At 34.9% G+C, this 15,990-nt stretch overlaps 1 protein-coding gene across 1 annotated transcript; it reads left to right on the forward strand.

Moving 5' to 3' along the window:
- Positions 1-3,077: 3,077 nt before the first annotated feature.
- LOC110745801 (uncharacterized) lies at positions 3,078-4,119 on the forward strand. The gene has a single exon (XM_021945943.2). It carries the CDS (start codon positions 3,152-3,154, stop codon positions 3,788-3,790), a length of 639 nt encoding a protein of 212 aa, XP_021801635.2. The 5' UTR covers positions 3,078-3,151; the 3' UTR covers positions 3,791-4,119.
- Positions 4,120-15,990: the final 11,871 nt, after the last annotated feature.

The following is a 15,990-nucleotide window of genomic DNA, read 5'->3' on the forward strand; positions in this document are numbered from 1 at the left end:
ATTAAAAAAGATAATGGGTAGTTGTGTTCCCTAAAAATAGGATCTGTTATCTGATTTTTCTTTTAATTTTAATTTTTTTTTAATATGAAAGAGTGTGAATTTACCATATTATCCTCATTTAATTAATAATTTAAATTCTTAATGTTTGCATTAACCAAGGGCATTTTCTGGTATTTTGAATGTTTCACCATTCTCTGCCTTTTGCTTTATATATATAGAAATATATAGATTATAGTTTGTGCCAAAAATCGAAGAGCAAAGTTTTGTAATTGAATTGGTCTTTTTGAATCAGGGCAACACTGTGTGAATGACGGGTTCGTACCGAAAGTTTGAACCATCTTAATTGTTGTAACAGGGCTCATTATTAGGTGCATAAAACTTCATGTTGAGCATATATAGTACCATTTTCAATATCCACAAACATTTTCTCATTGATTTCAAAATCTTACTAATGCTTTTATGAAAAGCTCATTATAGAGTGCAGTGCACTGGTAGCACAAGGGGAAATCAAATCACAAAAGAGAATCAGGAAAAGAATGGCTTTATCTTGGAGCTAATTGAGGATTTTGGCATTTTTGGTTTAGAAGCTATACTTTGCCCACAAATTAATTTAAGAATCAAAGTATAGCTAAAATTGCTTTAGCAAGCAACATTTGAAGGTTCTTGTGAAACAGATAGTTAGGCTTATTTTGGGTTGTACCCTTATAAATAGAAATTAGAATATTCCTTTACTCTTTGTTTGGATGGAGGAAAATAACTCGGGATTTAGCTAAAAGTCGGAAATTGAAGAGGAGAAATTGATATTTTCATTGTTTGACAACTTAAGCATAGAACTTATTAAATGACGGGAGGGAGAAAACGTGGAAATTGGGGATCAAGATTCCCGAGTTTAAATTTAATTTCCACCCAAAGATACGTCATTTCGCAATTTCATTCGTTTTTCACTGTAATTTATGTTGTTTATAAAATTCTACATATATAAATCCAAACACTAAAATGATTAATTCCTAGAAATTTAAACGATTGAGATCTAAATTTTGTCATTTAATAAAATTCTATGTAATTTTCAATTCCTTCGTTCAAATGAATAGGATTGCCACTAAAACTGACCAAATATTTCCAAATTAAGTGGGTTTGAACCCATTTCAAGGTGAGGCAAGGCAACCATCTTATCTGATGACTGCTTCAGGGCACAAAGTACAGATATACATAAAAAGAAAAAATAAAGCAAAAGATCATTGAAAAGATTGTCTGAACACGATGTCCCAACCCAGCTAAAACTTGAGCCGATCAATATTCCACAGCCAGCATGGTCCTATGCCTATAGTGTATATATGTGGTCCTCAATCTTCTAATTAACTAGCTTTCAGATTTATGCATGTACGTACGTCAATTTGTAAAGTCTCTGATAGGTAGCCACAAGATTCCATGGATACTTATCCATGTGGTCGACATGGTGAAGAGCCCAGCTCTGCCGCTGGCTATACAAAAGCAAAAGCAAATCCCCTTCAAACCTCCTTTTTCTTCACCACCAACAATATATTTCTTTTGATTTGTTTTTGGTACTTCACTACTTTTTCATCTCCCCCGCCTACTTCCACATGGATTGCTCTCGACTTTTCTTCTTTCTTGTGCCAAATATGTCCCAGCTTTGGGAACCCATGCCACCGCCATATAACAATACCAATTCTGGTAATTACTCTTTGACAGATTCTACCAAACAAGCTTTGGGAACGCATCTTTTTCTTTTGCTTTGTATCATTCAATAACAAAATTGCCAAGAACATCTTCTTTTTAAAGGGGATCCTGCACTGCACATGAGGCCTACTACTCCCAACACTTTTGATTTAAAACAACCCACGATGTGAATTCAAAGCTGAAAAGTTCTCTAGCTACATCTCCCTTACAACCGGAACTTTTTGAACAAACAACAAAAGTAATGTGGCAGTTGCAGCTTTGCGGTTAAGAAATCAACTGAAAATTTATATATATATATATATATTTGCCAAACTAATTAATTCAAGAGAAGAAAGGGTACATACAACATTATAATCATGTGATATGTGAGTCAACCCTCGAGGAAAAATAATAATCCCATGAGGCCTGAGCTTTCTTTTGTTCTTGCTTGATACAACAATAATTACCAGCATTCCGTCAACGGAAAAATATAACTACGTAAACACGATTCTGGATCTTCCACAGTAATTCGACTGCAACCCAATTCATCTTCCATTATTCTAGGGGCCCATAATTCACGCTAAATAACAATGGCCCTGTCGCTATCTTTTTACACTGTTCACCCCCCTTTAAAGCCCCTCTTTACAGTTTACCCCCTCAGCAAAAGAAAACATTTCCATTATTTTAAACCCACAGAGAAAAAGGCAAATGCGACGTCACTTCGTAGTGTTCGTCCGTCACTGGTTGGTTCTACTTGTACAGTAATCATTACAATATTTTTTTTATCAAATCAAGAATCGGCTTGGTGCTCTATCTCAGCTTTGGCTAGCTCGAGCCGAGCTACACACTCGGCCCCACGTGGCCAACCCTCATTGCCATGGGCTCCTCACGCGTTTTTCATACGGGTTCTTGACACGTGTCCTTAGTGGATCCCAGCTAGTCTCTTTTTTTTTTTTTTGGGTGAAAACCAAGGTATCCCGTGCGATTGCGGGGACTAACCCTCGAGGTACTGTCGGGCGCAAAGCGGGGACCTCTCCCAACAAAGTCTGCTCTATTCGCAAGCGCCTGGGATCGAACCCAGAACCTCTTGTTTAAAGGATCCAAGCCCCTTCCACTTGGACCAACTCCTGTTAGTAGCTAGTCTCTTTGTTTCTTCGCGAGTAAGCTTTAAACCAATCTTTTTCTGGGACCCACCAGGCTATGTCACTTCCCCAACGTCTCTTGAAAAAGCTAATTAAGCTTGTAAAACATATGATATAACCCACGGCCCACACTATAGTGCGACCTGACTCAAAAGCTGAGCTAGCATATACAGTTTTTGGACGAAAATACCCTTGATAACCAAACAAAATTCCCCAATTGGCCACTCCACTTTGCCAATAAATATGAAGCCCCAACGCTTCGTTCCTTCCGTTTCCTCCTCCCCCCTCCCTCCCTATCTAAATTACAAGTTTAGAGAGTTTTTGTAGCAACCATGTTGTCTACTATTCCAGCCATGCTTCCCTCCGACTCCCTTCTCCATTTCTCTGCTTTCGACGGGGGCTTTACCCCCGGAGGCGGCGGCTTCACGCCGTGGGATTGCTCGGAACTTTTTCCAGCAATTCAATCCCCAAAACCCACAATCTCAACCCTAAGTTCTGGTCTGGTCCAGTCTCCAAAAACAGTGATTTCAAGTTCCGGTTCGGAAGACGATCCAAACCGGTCGATTCAACCGGACCGAATGAACCGGACCCATGCCAATGCGAAGCCATGCCCAAATGATGCCTCGAACCGGGCGGTTTCTGTGGTGGACGAGAGGAAGAGGAGGCGGATGATATCGAACCGGGAGTCGGCGAGGCGGTCTCGGATGCGAAAACAAAAGCACTTAGAAAACCTAAGGAACCAGGTGAACCGGCTTAGGATTGAGAACAGGGAACTGAAGAACCGGTTGAGTTACGTTTTGTACCATTTTCAGAGGGTTCGGACCGACAACGATAGGCTCCGATCCGAACACGTCCTGCTCCGACAGAAACTGTCGGACATACGTCAAATTTTGGTTTACCGGCAACTACAGTCTTCTGCATGGCCATGCAACACCGTTATTCCGGAACAAACCCCGTCATTAATTGCGTAATTTATTAGAATATTAATATTATTAAGAGAAAAATAACCTCATTAATTTCGGAAAACAAGAACAAAGAGCTAGCCATGCACTTCTCTCTGAGTCTCTCTCTCTCTCTCTGTGTCTCTGTAAATTATATATAAAAGCTGCTAAAGTAAATGGTGGGGTAGTTCTCATGGTGTTTTTTTGGGAAAAAGAAAAAGAAAAAGAAAAGTGGGATTTGGAAAATGATGGTTTTCGTGTGGAAAACCTTGGGGTTATTCTGTAAAAAAATTAGCCAATGTTTTGTTTATGGAAGCGTTTTGTAGTATGTTATATATCTTGATCGTTTTATATTTGAATCTCCTCTCCATCCACTACGACTACCGCTCCACTTTCGTATATATAAAGCTACAAATTATTGTCGGTCGCACAAATATTTATCGCATTCTCTGCAAAACGCTGAAACTTGCGCCAATAATGTCTCCCATTTTATATCCTGCTAATTGGCCTTTCCCAGTTAAATTATACAGCCTCTTTTTTGGATCATTGATATGCACCAGAGCACTGAACCTGAAAATGGACCAAGAGGAAAATATCAAAATGCCCCCTCCATACTCATTATAGATGTATGACAATGACATATGCAAACGAATCTTACCACGGCATACAATTTACATACGAATATTCTAAAGGGTTAATCTTGTCTTTCAATCTTATAGACCCAATTCCTTTATTGCATACTAAATGGAGATGCCAAAATCAATATTCAAGCAATGGTCTTATCTACTTTTCGAGGGTTCCACCTTTTTTATTTTTTCTTCCAAAAAAAAGCGATAGATTGCATTTATAATTCAAGCACAAAGACCGCCAATCACAAAAGTCAATATAAATACATATAACCACAAAAGTTTAATCCAAATACAGAGGACTCCGCACTAGGATTTCACTTTTTTGAATAGTGATCAATATGTCTCAAATGTACTCATTAAAGTTCAACGAGATCCACTTATGTTGGTAGATCTCACTTATATGTGAAACCTATGATTAACAATATATTTGATGTTTAAATACAGCACAAAGACTTTTGTTGTTAAACATATGGCTATAGTGAAAGCACAACCAATGACCTAGCTAACTGTGTTCATGCAAGAATCTGAAGAGATTTGTAGTGGTTAGGATATAACATTTTTAAGAGTAATAACATCATACTAATGTAATGTACTATTTGTAATATATATATTAGTCAATAAGTACAAAGGGAAGCTTCTATTTGAACTTATAAAATTGTTTATTTCACCCACTAATTAATAAATAATTTATTATTAAAACACCTCTCGAGTAAAATATGCCAATACAATATCATAAAATAAAATAAAATAAAATCATCATCATTATTGTGTAGAGAATAGATAGATAAAGTTAAAAACATTTGCAAATAGCTTGGACCAAAATACATAAATAAATAAATAAATAAAATTCACGGACAGGAGTCACTGCATGCAGTGTAGGGATTTTGTCTCATTTCTATATTAAAATTTCAATTCAAGCAAGTACATGTATTCATCTCTTTTCCTCTACTAGAATTGATTGGTTTTGGATTAAGTGTAAAGAAGATGGGAGTTTGGTGTATAAAAATAAAGTGATTAATGACTAATTAATGTCAGATTTAGAGGAAAAAGTGGGGCCACACAAGTTTTTCTTTAATAAATATTTTATGAGAGAGGCCAGAAGTTGTGATCATGATGTAATCCAATCAATGTATAACAAAAAGGGGAGCCATCGTCACCCCAATATTTTAATTACCTTTCATTGATCAGTAAAAAGTATATAATTTAATTAAAACCCGCACAGTAGATAACCCTGTAGCTCTTTTATAATTTTGTCTGTGTTTTTCTGGTGAGGCACAACACAACATGTGCTATTGACAGGACACTTCACTATACATGTTAAGTTGGTAACCGTTGGGGCTTGGTCAAATTCGTGCAAGTCAAGTGAAAAACTAGCAGGCCACTTGTGCTGAAGTTGCCCCAAAATGTTTTGGGATAAAAAACACTCGCATCTGAATGTACTTAAGTTGCGGTCAATATCAGGTCTTCAAATTGCAAGAATCGTTAAATGATTGTGCTTAAGCATGACGGATGGTTCAAATTTACTCCAAAGTGAATAATTGTGCATTAGACAAGTTATTATATCTTACACTTCAAAAGAGCAACCCTAGCCGCAAGAACAGTAAAAAAAAAAAGCTTGATGGCAAGACCAAAAGGCCTAGGGCATCATGGGCAGGGCAGGTTCCGTTTACATTAGTGGAGGTAGGTATGGATTGGATCCCATAAAAAGAAGAAAGAAATCATCTCCAGAAAGCATGATCAATGCTTATGTTTTATTCTTTAGACCAAATACTGAAGGTGTCTCCCTGTCCCTGTCCCTTTCTTTCTTCACTTCTAAGTTTTAAAACCACAAATATATCATCTTCCATAGCAAAGAAAATGGACACGTGGAGCTCCTGCAGTCGTTCATGCCAATATTATATGAGCCTGTCACTCTCTGCCCACACCGTTTATACAACATGAATGAATATGTATGGTTCGATGTTTCTAGATCCTCTTAGATTATAAATGCATACAATTTCACTTCACCCCCCCCCTTGGATTTTAAAATTATTGCCATGGACGCTCCACAGCTATTTGCTTAAGTGGGCCCCAAGAACCCATGCAAAGGTGGGGCCTGCTCCACCTATATCTCACAGTCCAAGTGGAAGTTTGATTTGGTTGCTGATGTAATTACTAAATAAATAAATAGCTCCAAAGTTGGGCATTCCACTTTGTCTTTGAGATTAACAATAATCATTGTTTAAGTCCACTTGACCAGAACTTGTAAGTTTAAAAAATTGATTTCTCTGTTGATTATGACTCGGGGTTGGGAATCTTTCATCAAGGCCTAAGAATACGCTACCTCCTCTTTTCAGGTTTTGGAAAATGTTGGAAGATGGACGTTTTGTTTGGCAAGTGACAACTAACAACTCCAATGATTCAATTAGGCAAAGTATATACCGAAAGAGCAGTGTTAAACAATTTTTATAAAATCATTTTGGGTCCTCCCCGGTTCTAGGAACTTGGCTTTTGTAGTTCTCAACGACACTTTAATACATGAGAAAGTTTTAGGTGTTGGAATACTTTGGATACCAAGAAAGATTAGGTTTATCCCAATATTATAGTTATTAGGTATGGGAAATATTTTAGATATCAAAGAAAGTTTAGGTCTATCCCAATATGATCGGTATGAGATTTATTTATTTATTTGGTGGAGATAATTTTGTTGTTTTTAAAAATAACATAACTTTCTTAAACAATTAAGAAATGAGTCAACAATGTAAATAAACTAACACTATGCTTTTACATGTCACATGTAAATATGCATATATATATATATATATATATATATATATCAAGTTAATAAAAACATTATTGTTCATACTGTATCTGACTAACCCTCTTCGGCAAGGACATCACAAGGGAATGAATGGCACTTAGACGAAGGCCTCTCTAGGCTAAACCAAGCACTGGGAAATACGCTAGTCATCGGCAAGCCCCCCTTGCCGAACTGGGACGTACCGCTCAAGCGTTAGGACACATAGTAGCCTCTCATGCGACATCAACAGTCCCACATTGAAATAATAGCTTTCGGCCGGTGCCTAAGGTCTTCACCTTTTTTCTCTCCTTTTCCAGATCTATTCCAAACCTACCATAGTAGGACGCCCCCGACCTAAGGCATGTTCAATTCTAAATTGAATCCATTTTTGGACATCAACAATGACCCTTCGAATTTTAATTAGCACTATCAATACTAAAAACTATAGTACTAAACCCATTCAAATTCATCGACATCTAAATCTCAGAGTAAATTTTGTTCAACTATTGTTTAATTTGCAATATGCAGTTCAATATTATATACATTAGAAAATATAGAATATTTACCTAAATGCTTATGAATGGAAACCAATCAAACCAAACAGGTCACTAAATTGAGTGGTTTAGTTCACATATGCAACTAATTTGGGGTTCAAACCGAACCGATCCAAACCATGATTCTTAAGTTTGTGTACATTTTGAAGGCAAAACCGGACCAAACCACAATGCATCCACATCCAAATATATGGATACCCCCTTAAATTCAAAGTCAATGATGACATTTATATTTTTTTTTTCTAAAGAAGTTAAATTTTAAGCTAATGTGATAATTTTAAAAAATACAAACTTAATAAATGTTCATTATTTTATTACATTGCAAGAGATGATATTTTTAAACATTTAAAATGCGACACCCGTATAAACCCTAGAATAATGTTAATTATATGTATATATAAAATACTTTGAGTGCCCTCTTCAAGCTATGGTGGGGCATTCCTTGTTACCATTTCCACTCAGAAATAAAAATAGATGTGCTTGACAAACTAGTATTTAAAAGATGAATACGATATATACCTACAAGTCTACAATTACAACCTAATATTGTAGATTATAAAAAGTACTTGTACCGCCAATGTAGTTTTCAATCAGAATCAAGTGCGTAACTAAAATGTACTTTTCAAGAATATAAGGAATTAGAATGATATTAGGAAATTACACCTCTACTTTATGACACCTCAAACTACTCGAAATATAAAATTGAAAACTTTTAGATTTGAAGGAGGAGGATGTGCATCTTCTGCAAGATGAGAACGATGGTTTTGTTAGCATCCTGGTCAAAACCCCCCCCCCCCCCCTTTTTTTTTGGGAGTAAATTGATGTACTGTTTCTATTCAAGTTTTGTTTTGTTTTTTTTAAAACTGAAAGTACAATCATGTTTTTTGATTGGTGTTTTGTTCAAGGTTTTGCTTTTTCTTAAGTAGCGTAGATAGATGTAGCTACTAGCTAGCTAGTTAACTCGTAAGTCATAAGTTCATAACTTTGCTATCACTTTATTTTTTTTTTAATTAACAGAAGATGGTAACTTTTCTTTGGCATATTCATTCGTTCATTTTCAGGACAGCCAACATCTTCTCTCTCTGTGTTTTTTTTTTTTTAACGAAAAGGAACTTCATTAAGAGGCAAAAGTCACGAGCAGAACAAAAAAACTCAGCCAGCACACACTCAACCAAAGCAAGCAAGTGGAGAGGCTAACTTAGTACAAAATATAGATAAGAACATTAATTTAGTGGTCCTGGAAGACACCTAAGTTTCTCTTAAGTTTTGGAGACAAGTTCTGCGATTCACAATTTTACTACTATGAATTATCAATTCATATCATTGATGATATGGGCGGTGGAAAAACATTATTTTCCTTCTGGACCAAAAAACCAATCATTTCATTCTTGCACATCAAATGATGCTCAATTCAGCCACATCAAATGATGTTAGACTTATTAGTTGTGAACTCCCACAAATAATTGTATTTGGGAAGAAAAAAAAAATTATAGACAAATATTTAAGATACATTGTATGGGCTAGGAGAAAAGTAATTAACTCTTAATCACAATCAAATAAGTCAACTATACATTGACATTTGTGACTTTAGGGCTATGATTTTTATCAGACAACGCATAAAATAAAGAAAGGTAGGTTAAAAGTCATATGATCAACGGCCTGTTTGAGTATCCATAGAGGGTTGGGTAACAATAGAAGAGACCTTGGTAGAAAAATTGCAAACCTTGTAGTCATCCATGAGACCACTCTCGAAAGAAAAGGGAACCTCCTTCCCACCCTGCATTGAGGATGGGACTAATGTGGGGCTCATGTGACCTAATATTGCAGGGAATCATCTTTTCTTGTAAGAGTGGTTGTACGGATAGTGTGGTTAGACCGCCTTACTCAAAGACTTTCTCAAATCTAACAGCCATTCAAATTATTAGAACTCACCTTCTCAAAAGAAATGGGGACCCCCTACATTGAGGAATGGGGCAGAACCAATTAAAGGCTAACTTGGACTATAGCCTAGGGATACTTTTGGGTGGAAAAAAAATCATACCTATATATTTCACATGTTTTAAATTTAGCCCAATATGTATTAATCTATTAAAGTCCAAAAAAGACCAATTCTCTTAAAATTTAGTTGCATGGAAGTAATAAAAATACATAGTAAAATAGGTGTACTTTCAATTTCATTGTTAAACACATTTTCATTTTGATAATATCAGTTTTCTTGTTGCATTTAATATGTATTTGTTTTATGTTAAAATTTATTGGAAATTAGTCAATGGAGCTATGAATTAGTTTGGTTTATATGATTTAATATATACTTTTATTTCTAGAAAGGCTATAAAAACTGCGAGTACAAAAAAAAGTTCATTAGATTTTACCCTAAAGACTTTAGCTAGTCCACCCATTGAAAAATTCCTAGTTCCGCCCTTGATTGAGGATGGGACTACTAATATTGCAGGGAATCATCTTTTCTTGTAAGAGTGGTTGTACGGATAATGTGGTTAGACCGCCACACTCAAGACTTTCTCAAATCTAACAGCCGCTCAAATTCTTAGAACTCACCTTCTCAAAAGAAATGCGGACCCCTTACATTGAGGAAAGGGGCAGAACCGATTAAAGGCTAACTTGGGCTATAGCCCAGGGATACTTTTGGGTGGGAAAAAAAAATCATACCTATATATTTCACATGTTTTAAATTTAGCCCAATATGTATTACTCTATTAAAGTCCAAAAAAGACCAATTCTCTTAAAATTTAGTTGCATGGAAGTAATAAAAATACATAGTAAATAGGTATACTTTCAATTTCGTTATTAAACACATTTTCATTTTGATAATATCAGTTTTCTTGTTGCATTTAATATGTATTTGTTTTATGTTAAAATTTATTGGAAATTAGTCAATGGAGCTATAAATTAGTTTTGTCTATATGATTTAATATATACTTTTATTTCTAGAAAGGCTATAAAAACTGCGAGTACAAAAAAAAGTTCATTAGATTTTACCCTAAAGACTTTAGCTAGTCCACCCATTGAAAAATTCCTAGTTCCGCCCTTGATTGAGGATGGGACTACTAATATTGCAGGGAATCATCTTTTCTTGTAAGAGTGGTTGTACGGATAATGTGGTTAGACCGCCACACTCAAGACTTTCTCAAATCTAACAGCCGCTCAAATTCTTAGAACTCACCTTCTCAAAAGAAATGCGGACCCCTTACATTGAGGAAAGGGGCAGAACCGATTAAAGGCTAACTTGGGCTATAGCCCAGGGATACTTTTGGGTGGGAAAAAAAAATCATACCTATATATTTCACATGTTTTAAATTTAGCCCAATATGTATTACTCTATTAAAGTCCAAAAAAGACCAATTCTCTTAAAATTTAGTTGCATGGAAGTAATAAAAATACATAGTAAAATAGGTATACTTTCAATTTCGTTATTAAACACATTTTCATTTTGATAATATCAGTTTTCTTGTTGCATTTAATATGTATTTATTTTATGTTAAAATTTATTGGAAATTAGCCAATGGAGCTATGAATTAGTTTGGTTTATATGATTTAATATATACTTTTATTTCTAGAAAGGCTATAAAAACTGCGAGTACAAAAAAAAGTTCATTAGATTTTACCCTAAAGACTTTAGCTAGTCCACCCATTGAAAAATTCATAGTTCCACCCTTGATTGAGGATGGGACTACTAATATTGCAGGGAATCATCTTTTCTTGTAAGAGTGGTTGTACGGATAATGTGGTTAGACCGCCACACTCAAGATTTTCTCAAATCTAACAGCCGCTCAAATTCTTAGAACTCACCTTCTCAAAAGAAATGCGGACCCCTTACATTGAGGAAAGGGGTAGAACCGATTAAAGGCTAACTTGGGCTATAGCCCAGGGATACTTTTGGGTGGGAAAAAAAAATCATACCTATATATTTCACATGTTTTAAATTTAGCCTAATATGTATTACTCTATTAAAGTCCAAAAAAGACCAATTCTCTTAAAATTTAGTTGCATGGAAGTAATAAGAATACATAGTAAAATAGGTATACTTTCAATTTCGTTATTAAACACATTTTCATTTTGATAATATCAGTTTTCTTGTTGCATTTAATATGTATTTGTTTTATGTTAAAATTTATTGGAAATTAGTCCATGGAGCTATGAATTAGTTTGGTTTATATGATTTAATATATACTTTTATTTCTAGAAAGGCTATAAAATCTACAAGTACAAAAAAAAGTTCATTAGTTTTTACCCTAAATACTTTAGCTAGTCCACTCATTGAAAAATTCCTAGTTCCACCCTTGATTGAGGATGAGACTAATGTGGGGCTCACGAGACCTAATGCAAGGAGTCATCCTTTCTTGTAGGAGTGGTCGTACGGATAATGTGGTTAGACCGCGTCACTCAAGACTTTCTCAAATCTAACAGCCGCTCATAATTCTTAGAACTCACATTCTCAAAAGAAATGGGGACCCCCTACATTGAGGAAATGGGCAAAACCAAGTTAAAGGCTAACTTGGGCTATAGCCTAGGGATACTTTTGGGTGGAAAAAAAATATCATACCTATATATTTCACTTGTTTTAAATATAACCCAATATGTATTAATCTATTAAAGTATAAAAAAAAAAAAAAAAAAACCAATTCTCTTAAACTTTAGTTGCATGGAAGTAATAAAAATACATAGTAAATTAGGTATACTTTCAATTTCGTTGTTAAACACATTTTCATTTTGATAATATTAGTTTTCTTGTTACATTTAATATGTATTTGTGATTATGTTAAAATTTATTGGAAATTAGTTAATGAAGCTATGAATTAGTGTAGTTTATATGATTTAATAAATACTTTTATTTCTAGAAAGGCTATAAAAACTGTAAGTACAAAAAAGAGTTCATTAGATTTTACCCTAAAGACTTTAGTTAACTCACTTGTTTGAAAAATTCCTAGTTCCACCCTTGATTAAGGATGAGACTAATGTGGGGTTCATGGGACCTAATGCAGGGAGTCATTCTTTCTTGTAAGAGTGGTCGTACGGATAATGTGGTTAGACCGCCTCACCCAAAACCTTCTCAAATCTATAACTGTTGCTCAAATTCTTAGAACTCACCTTTGTAGCTCCTCCAACATTTATTTTGGACTCATCAAACTCAAAAAAAATAAACGACTGTGGCAATTCACACATGAAGTGAATGTCCCCTTGGAGAAAGTTTCACTGCCTTTTTTCTACTGTTGGATCCCAGCTGACAGTTTGACATCTTGAGTGGAGATGGTCTAAGATTTTTTTTTTTTTTTGAGTACAAGCAAGTCTAAATTAGAGGAGAAGGGGATTTCTCACACACACACACAAATGATGTCATGGGGGTTCGAACTTGAGACCTCTTGTTTACAAGTTCAGGCCCTTTTTCTCTAGGTTAGACCCCGTCGGTGGTCTAAGACTTTTTTTTAGGATGAATATATGTGTCCCTTTCTTTTCTTATTTAAATTTAAAACTCAATACATTCATAGGAAAAAAGAATACATTCTCGCCTCCATACTTGTACTTGGCGACCATGTTATATAAATATAAATGTCGTTTGGAGATTAGTTTAATAGCTACGAACCCTTTTAAAAGTATAAATGGAATATCATACTCTTCCTATATTCTTTGATTTCTTTGACTTACATTGGATGAGAGTATTGTGTAGACTTTAACACAAAAATTAAATCAAATTTTAATAAGCAACTTGCATGTAGTGGTTGCTATAATCACTTCAATTCCAGTCATCCTTGATTAACCTATTACTATATATATAAATAAATAATATGTTGGAAAGAATTTAGGGGATAGACAATGCATTTTTAAATCAATATCTGAATTTAAACCATCTATTCACGCATATGCAGAGTAACAATAGTCGTAATTCTTAATTAAAAAAGATTAATAGTCTTAGTCCTTAGATTACCAAAACAATAAAAAATTATTAATAGTCCTATAGGCAATTAGGCATGATTTTTTTTCAAAGCACAATGCAGCCTCTAAAATGAATTTCCCTTTTCTGTTTAAGTTTTCTAATTGAGGATATGCTTTCAAAGACATCTTCTATATGAGATATTTATTCAAAAATCCATTTTAGCATGACAGATTATACAGAAACTCATACAGAATCTTTGTGGAGAGAAAAATCCAAAATCAGTCACTTGTCATTTTCTAATTGATTTTTAGTGTGTTAAAATTTTATAAGAACCAATTATAAAATAACAAGTGGCAGCTTTTGAATTTTTCACTTCAAATAGGCTCGGACTTTTGTATATTATGTCATGCAAAAATGGATTTGATAGTGAAATCTTCGTTTTATATTTATAGCACCAATTTTACTCTTCTCAATTCGATTTTTTTAATGAATTTGACAAAACAGTCCTCTCTTTTCCCACCTGTCGTTCTCTCCACCTTGCCCCTGGTTGGCATGGCCATAATGTTCATAGCCATGGTGAGGAAAAGGAACAATTTTTCAGCTAAACCTTTTATAACCAAAAAAAGCTTTAAAATATAACAAAAAATAGAAAATTTATTGGACATCTCCTAAGCATCTCACAGCAGTCCATTGGACATCTCCTATTAACAGCTCTGTCTAAAGTTTATGTGCCCATAGCCATAGTTTTTCCAGTTATGGGCCCCATTGTGAGGCCTACCATAATGTATTTTGGTGAGGATAATATTTAGTTGCACCTCTTTCTCCACTTGTCGTGATTAACGAATTTTCATCATGTACATATCATAATCGTAACTATTTTTAAATCACCATTTAAAGATTATCTTTATAAAAAAAATATCAACTAAATTGAAGATATTTTAGTCATTCATTTTCTAACACTTGCTAACTTGAGTGTTAGAGTGTCTTCTTATACGTTTCCCCTCCCTCATTACTTAACGATTAAGTTTTATTGATGACATTCGATTTCTCTAAATTATGCTTCAAGTGATTGTATATCACTAAAGTACACTATTATCGCGTGAAATTGAGTGGCCCAATTCCACACTACGATTTGGCCTACAAAACACAACCATAGTTTTAAATTCATGAATATGCTTCTTTTTGCAATCACTATATAGCCGTAGCCCAATATATCTGTGCTCCCTCAATTTTGTTTCTGTAAGCCCATATTTTTGAATCAAGGAGAAGCCCATATTAAATCTAGTCTTCGGATTTAGAGGACGAGACCGTGGCTCAATGTGATCTGAGACGTGTATTATATTATGGCATATATTCGGCTTGCTAACTGTGACTTTTTTGTTTTTTGTTTTGGACGAAAAGATGCCTTCATAATCAGCGGAGAAACCGCAAACAGAACAACATCAATCCACAAAGGGAACTGGATGGTGCCCCAGCAAACACTAGCAAACAAAGAGATGCCAGTACATTCACATGAGTAAGCTAAAAGAGGAGAGAAACATCAGACAAGGACAAAATCCATTGTCAACGCTAACTGTGACTTGACTAGCTAATTTTATTTAATTTTTTTAAGACTGTCTAATTGGGCCTTTATTAGTTGATGATACTCATTTCACCGCTCCACCGGAAATTCCCTCTGCCCCTACCGCATTCCAACTTGGTAGTTTCTGCCACCTGTCTAGGGTTGAGCCCTGAGATTTGATGTAGAATTTGTTACTAAAGTCCGGATGTTTGATGAGAAAATTTTAGGTGTAAATCGATTGCGTACAATTATATTCTTATCTTCCCCATTTTGTGATTAGTCACATGACTACCTAAATCTACCGATGAAATTAAGTTAGATTTTCATATTTATGACAGGTGTGTGATTTTAGACCCTTGAATAAAGATTCAGAGACTACAAATCTAACTAAATCATGAATCAAATAGCTAAATAAAGAGAAGTAAGGATGAAGAAAGTGATATAATCTTGGAGATTGAATCAAATCCCAATAATCACAAGATAGTGATAAAATCAAATCAACATTATGGTAATGTTAAGAATCAGCAAAGGCGATTTATGGCCAAAGGGAAGACCTGCCCGCATTAGGAGAAAAATGTATCACAGGTTGTTGGAAATTAACCTCCATGACTAGACAGAATGCAAGAATCCTCAACAACTTTAATAAATGTTCGAGCAGCCTTTGCTGATAGGCTTTGCAAAGACCAAAGAACATGTGGTCTCTGAAAGAAGAAAACATAAACTCAAACATAATGTTTGACAATATCCATAAAAGACTTGATCTATGAACACAAACATGTCGCTACAATTAGCGTAACCTAGCAATCAGAACAAAAGA

The sequence above is a fragment of the Prunus avium genome, chromosome 6, assembly GCF_965620075.1.
Source record: "Prunus avium chromosome 6, drPruAviu1.hap1.1, whole genome shotgun sequence".
NCBI classification, from domain to species: Eukaryota; Viridiplantae; Streptophyta; class Magnoliopsida; order Rosales; family Rosaceae; genus Prunus; species Prunus avium.

Coding starts and splice junctions, on each gene's coding strand:
- LOC110745801 (XM_021945943.2), top strand. CDS start 3,152: ATGTTGTCTACTATTCCAGCCATGCTTCCCTCCGACTCCCTTCTCCAT.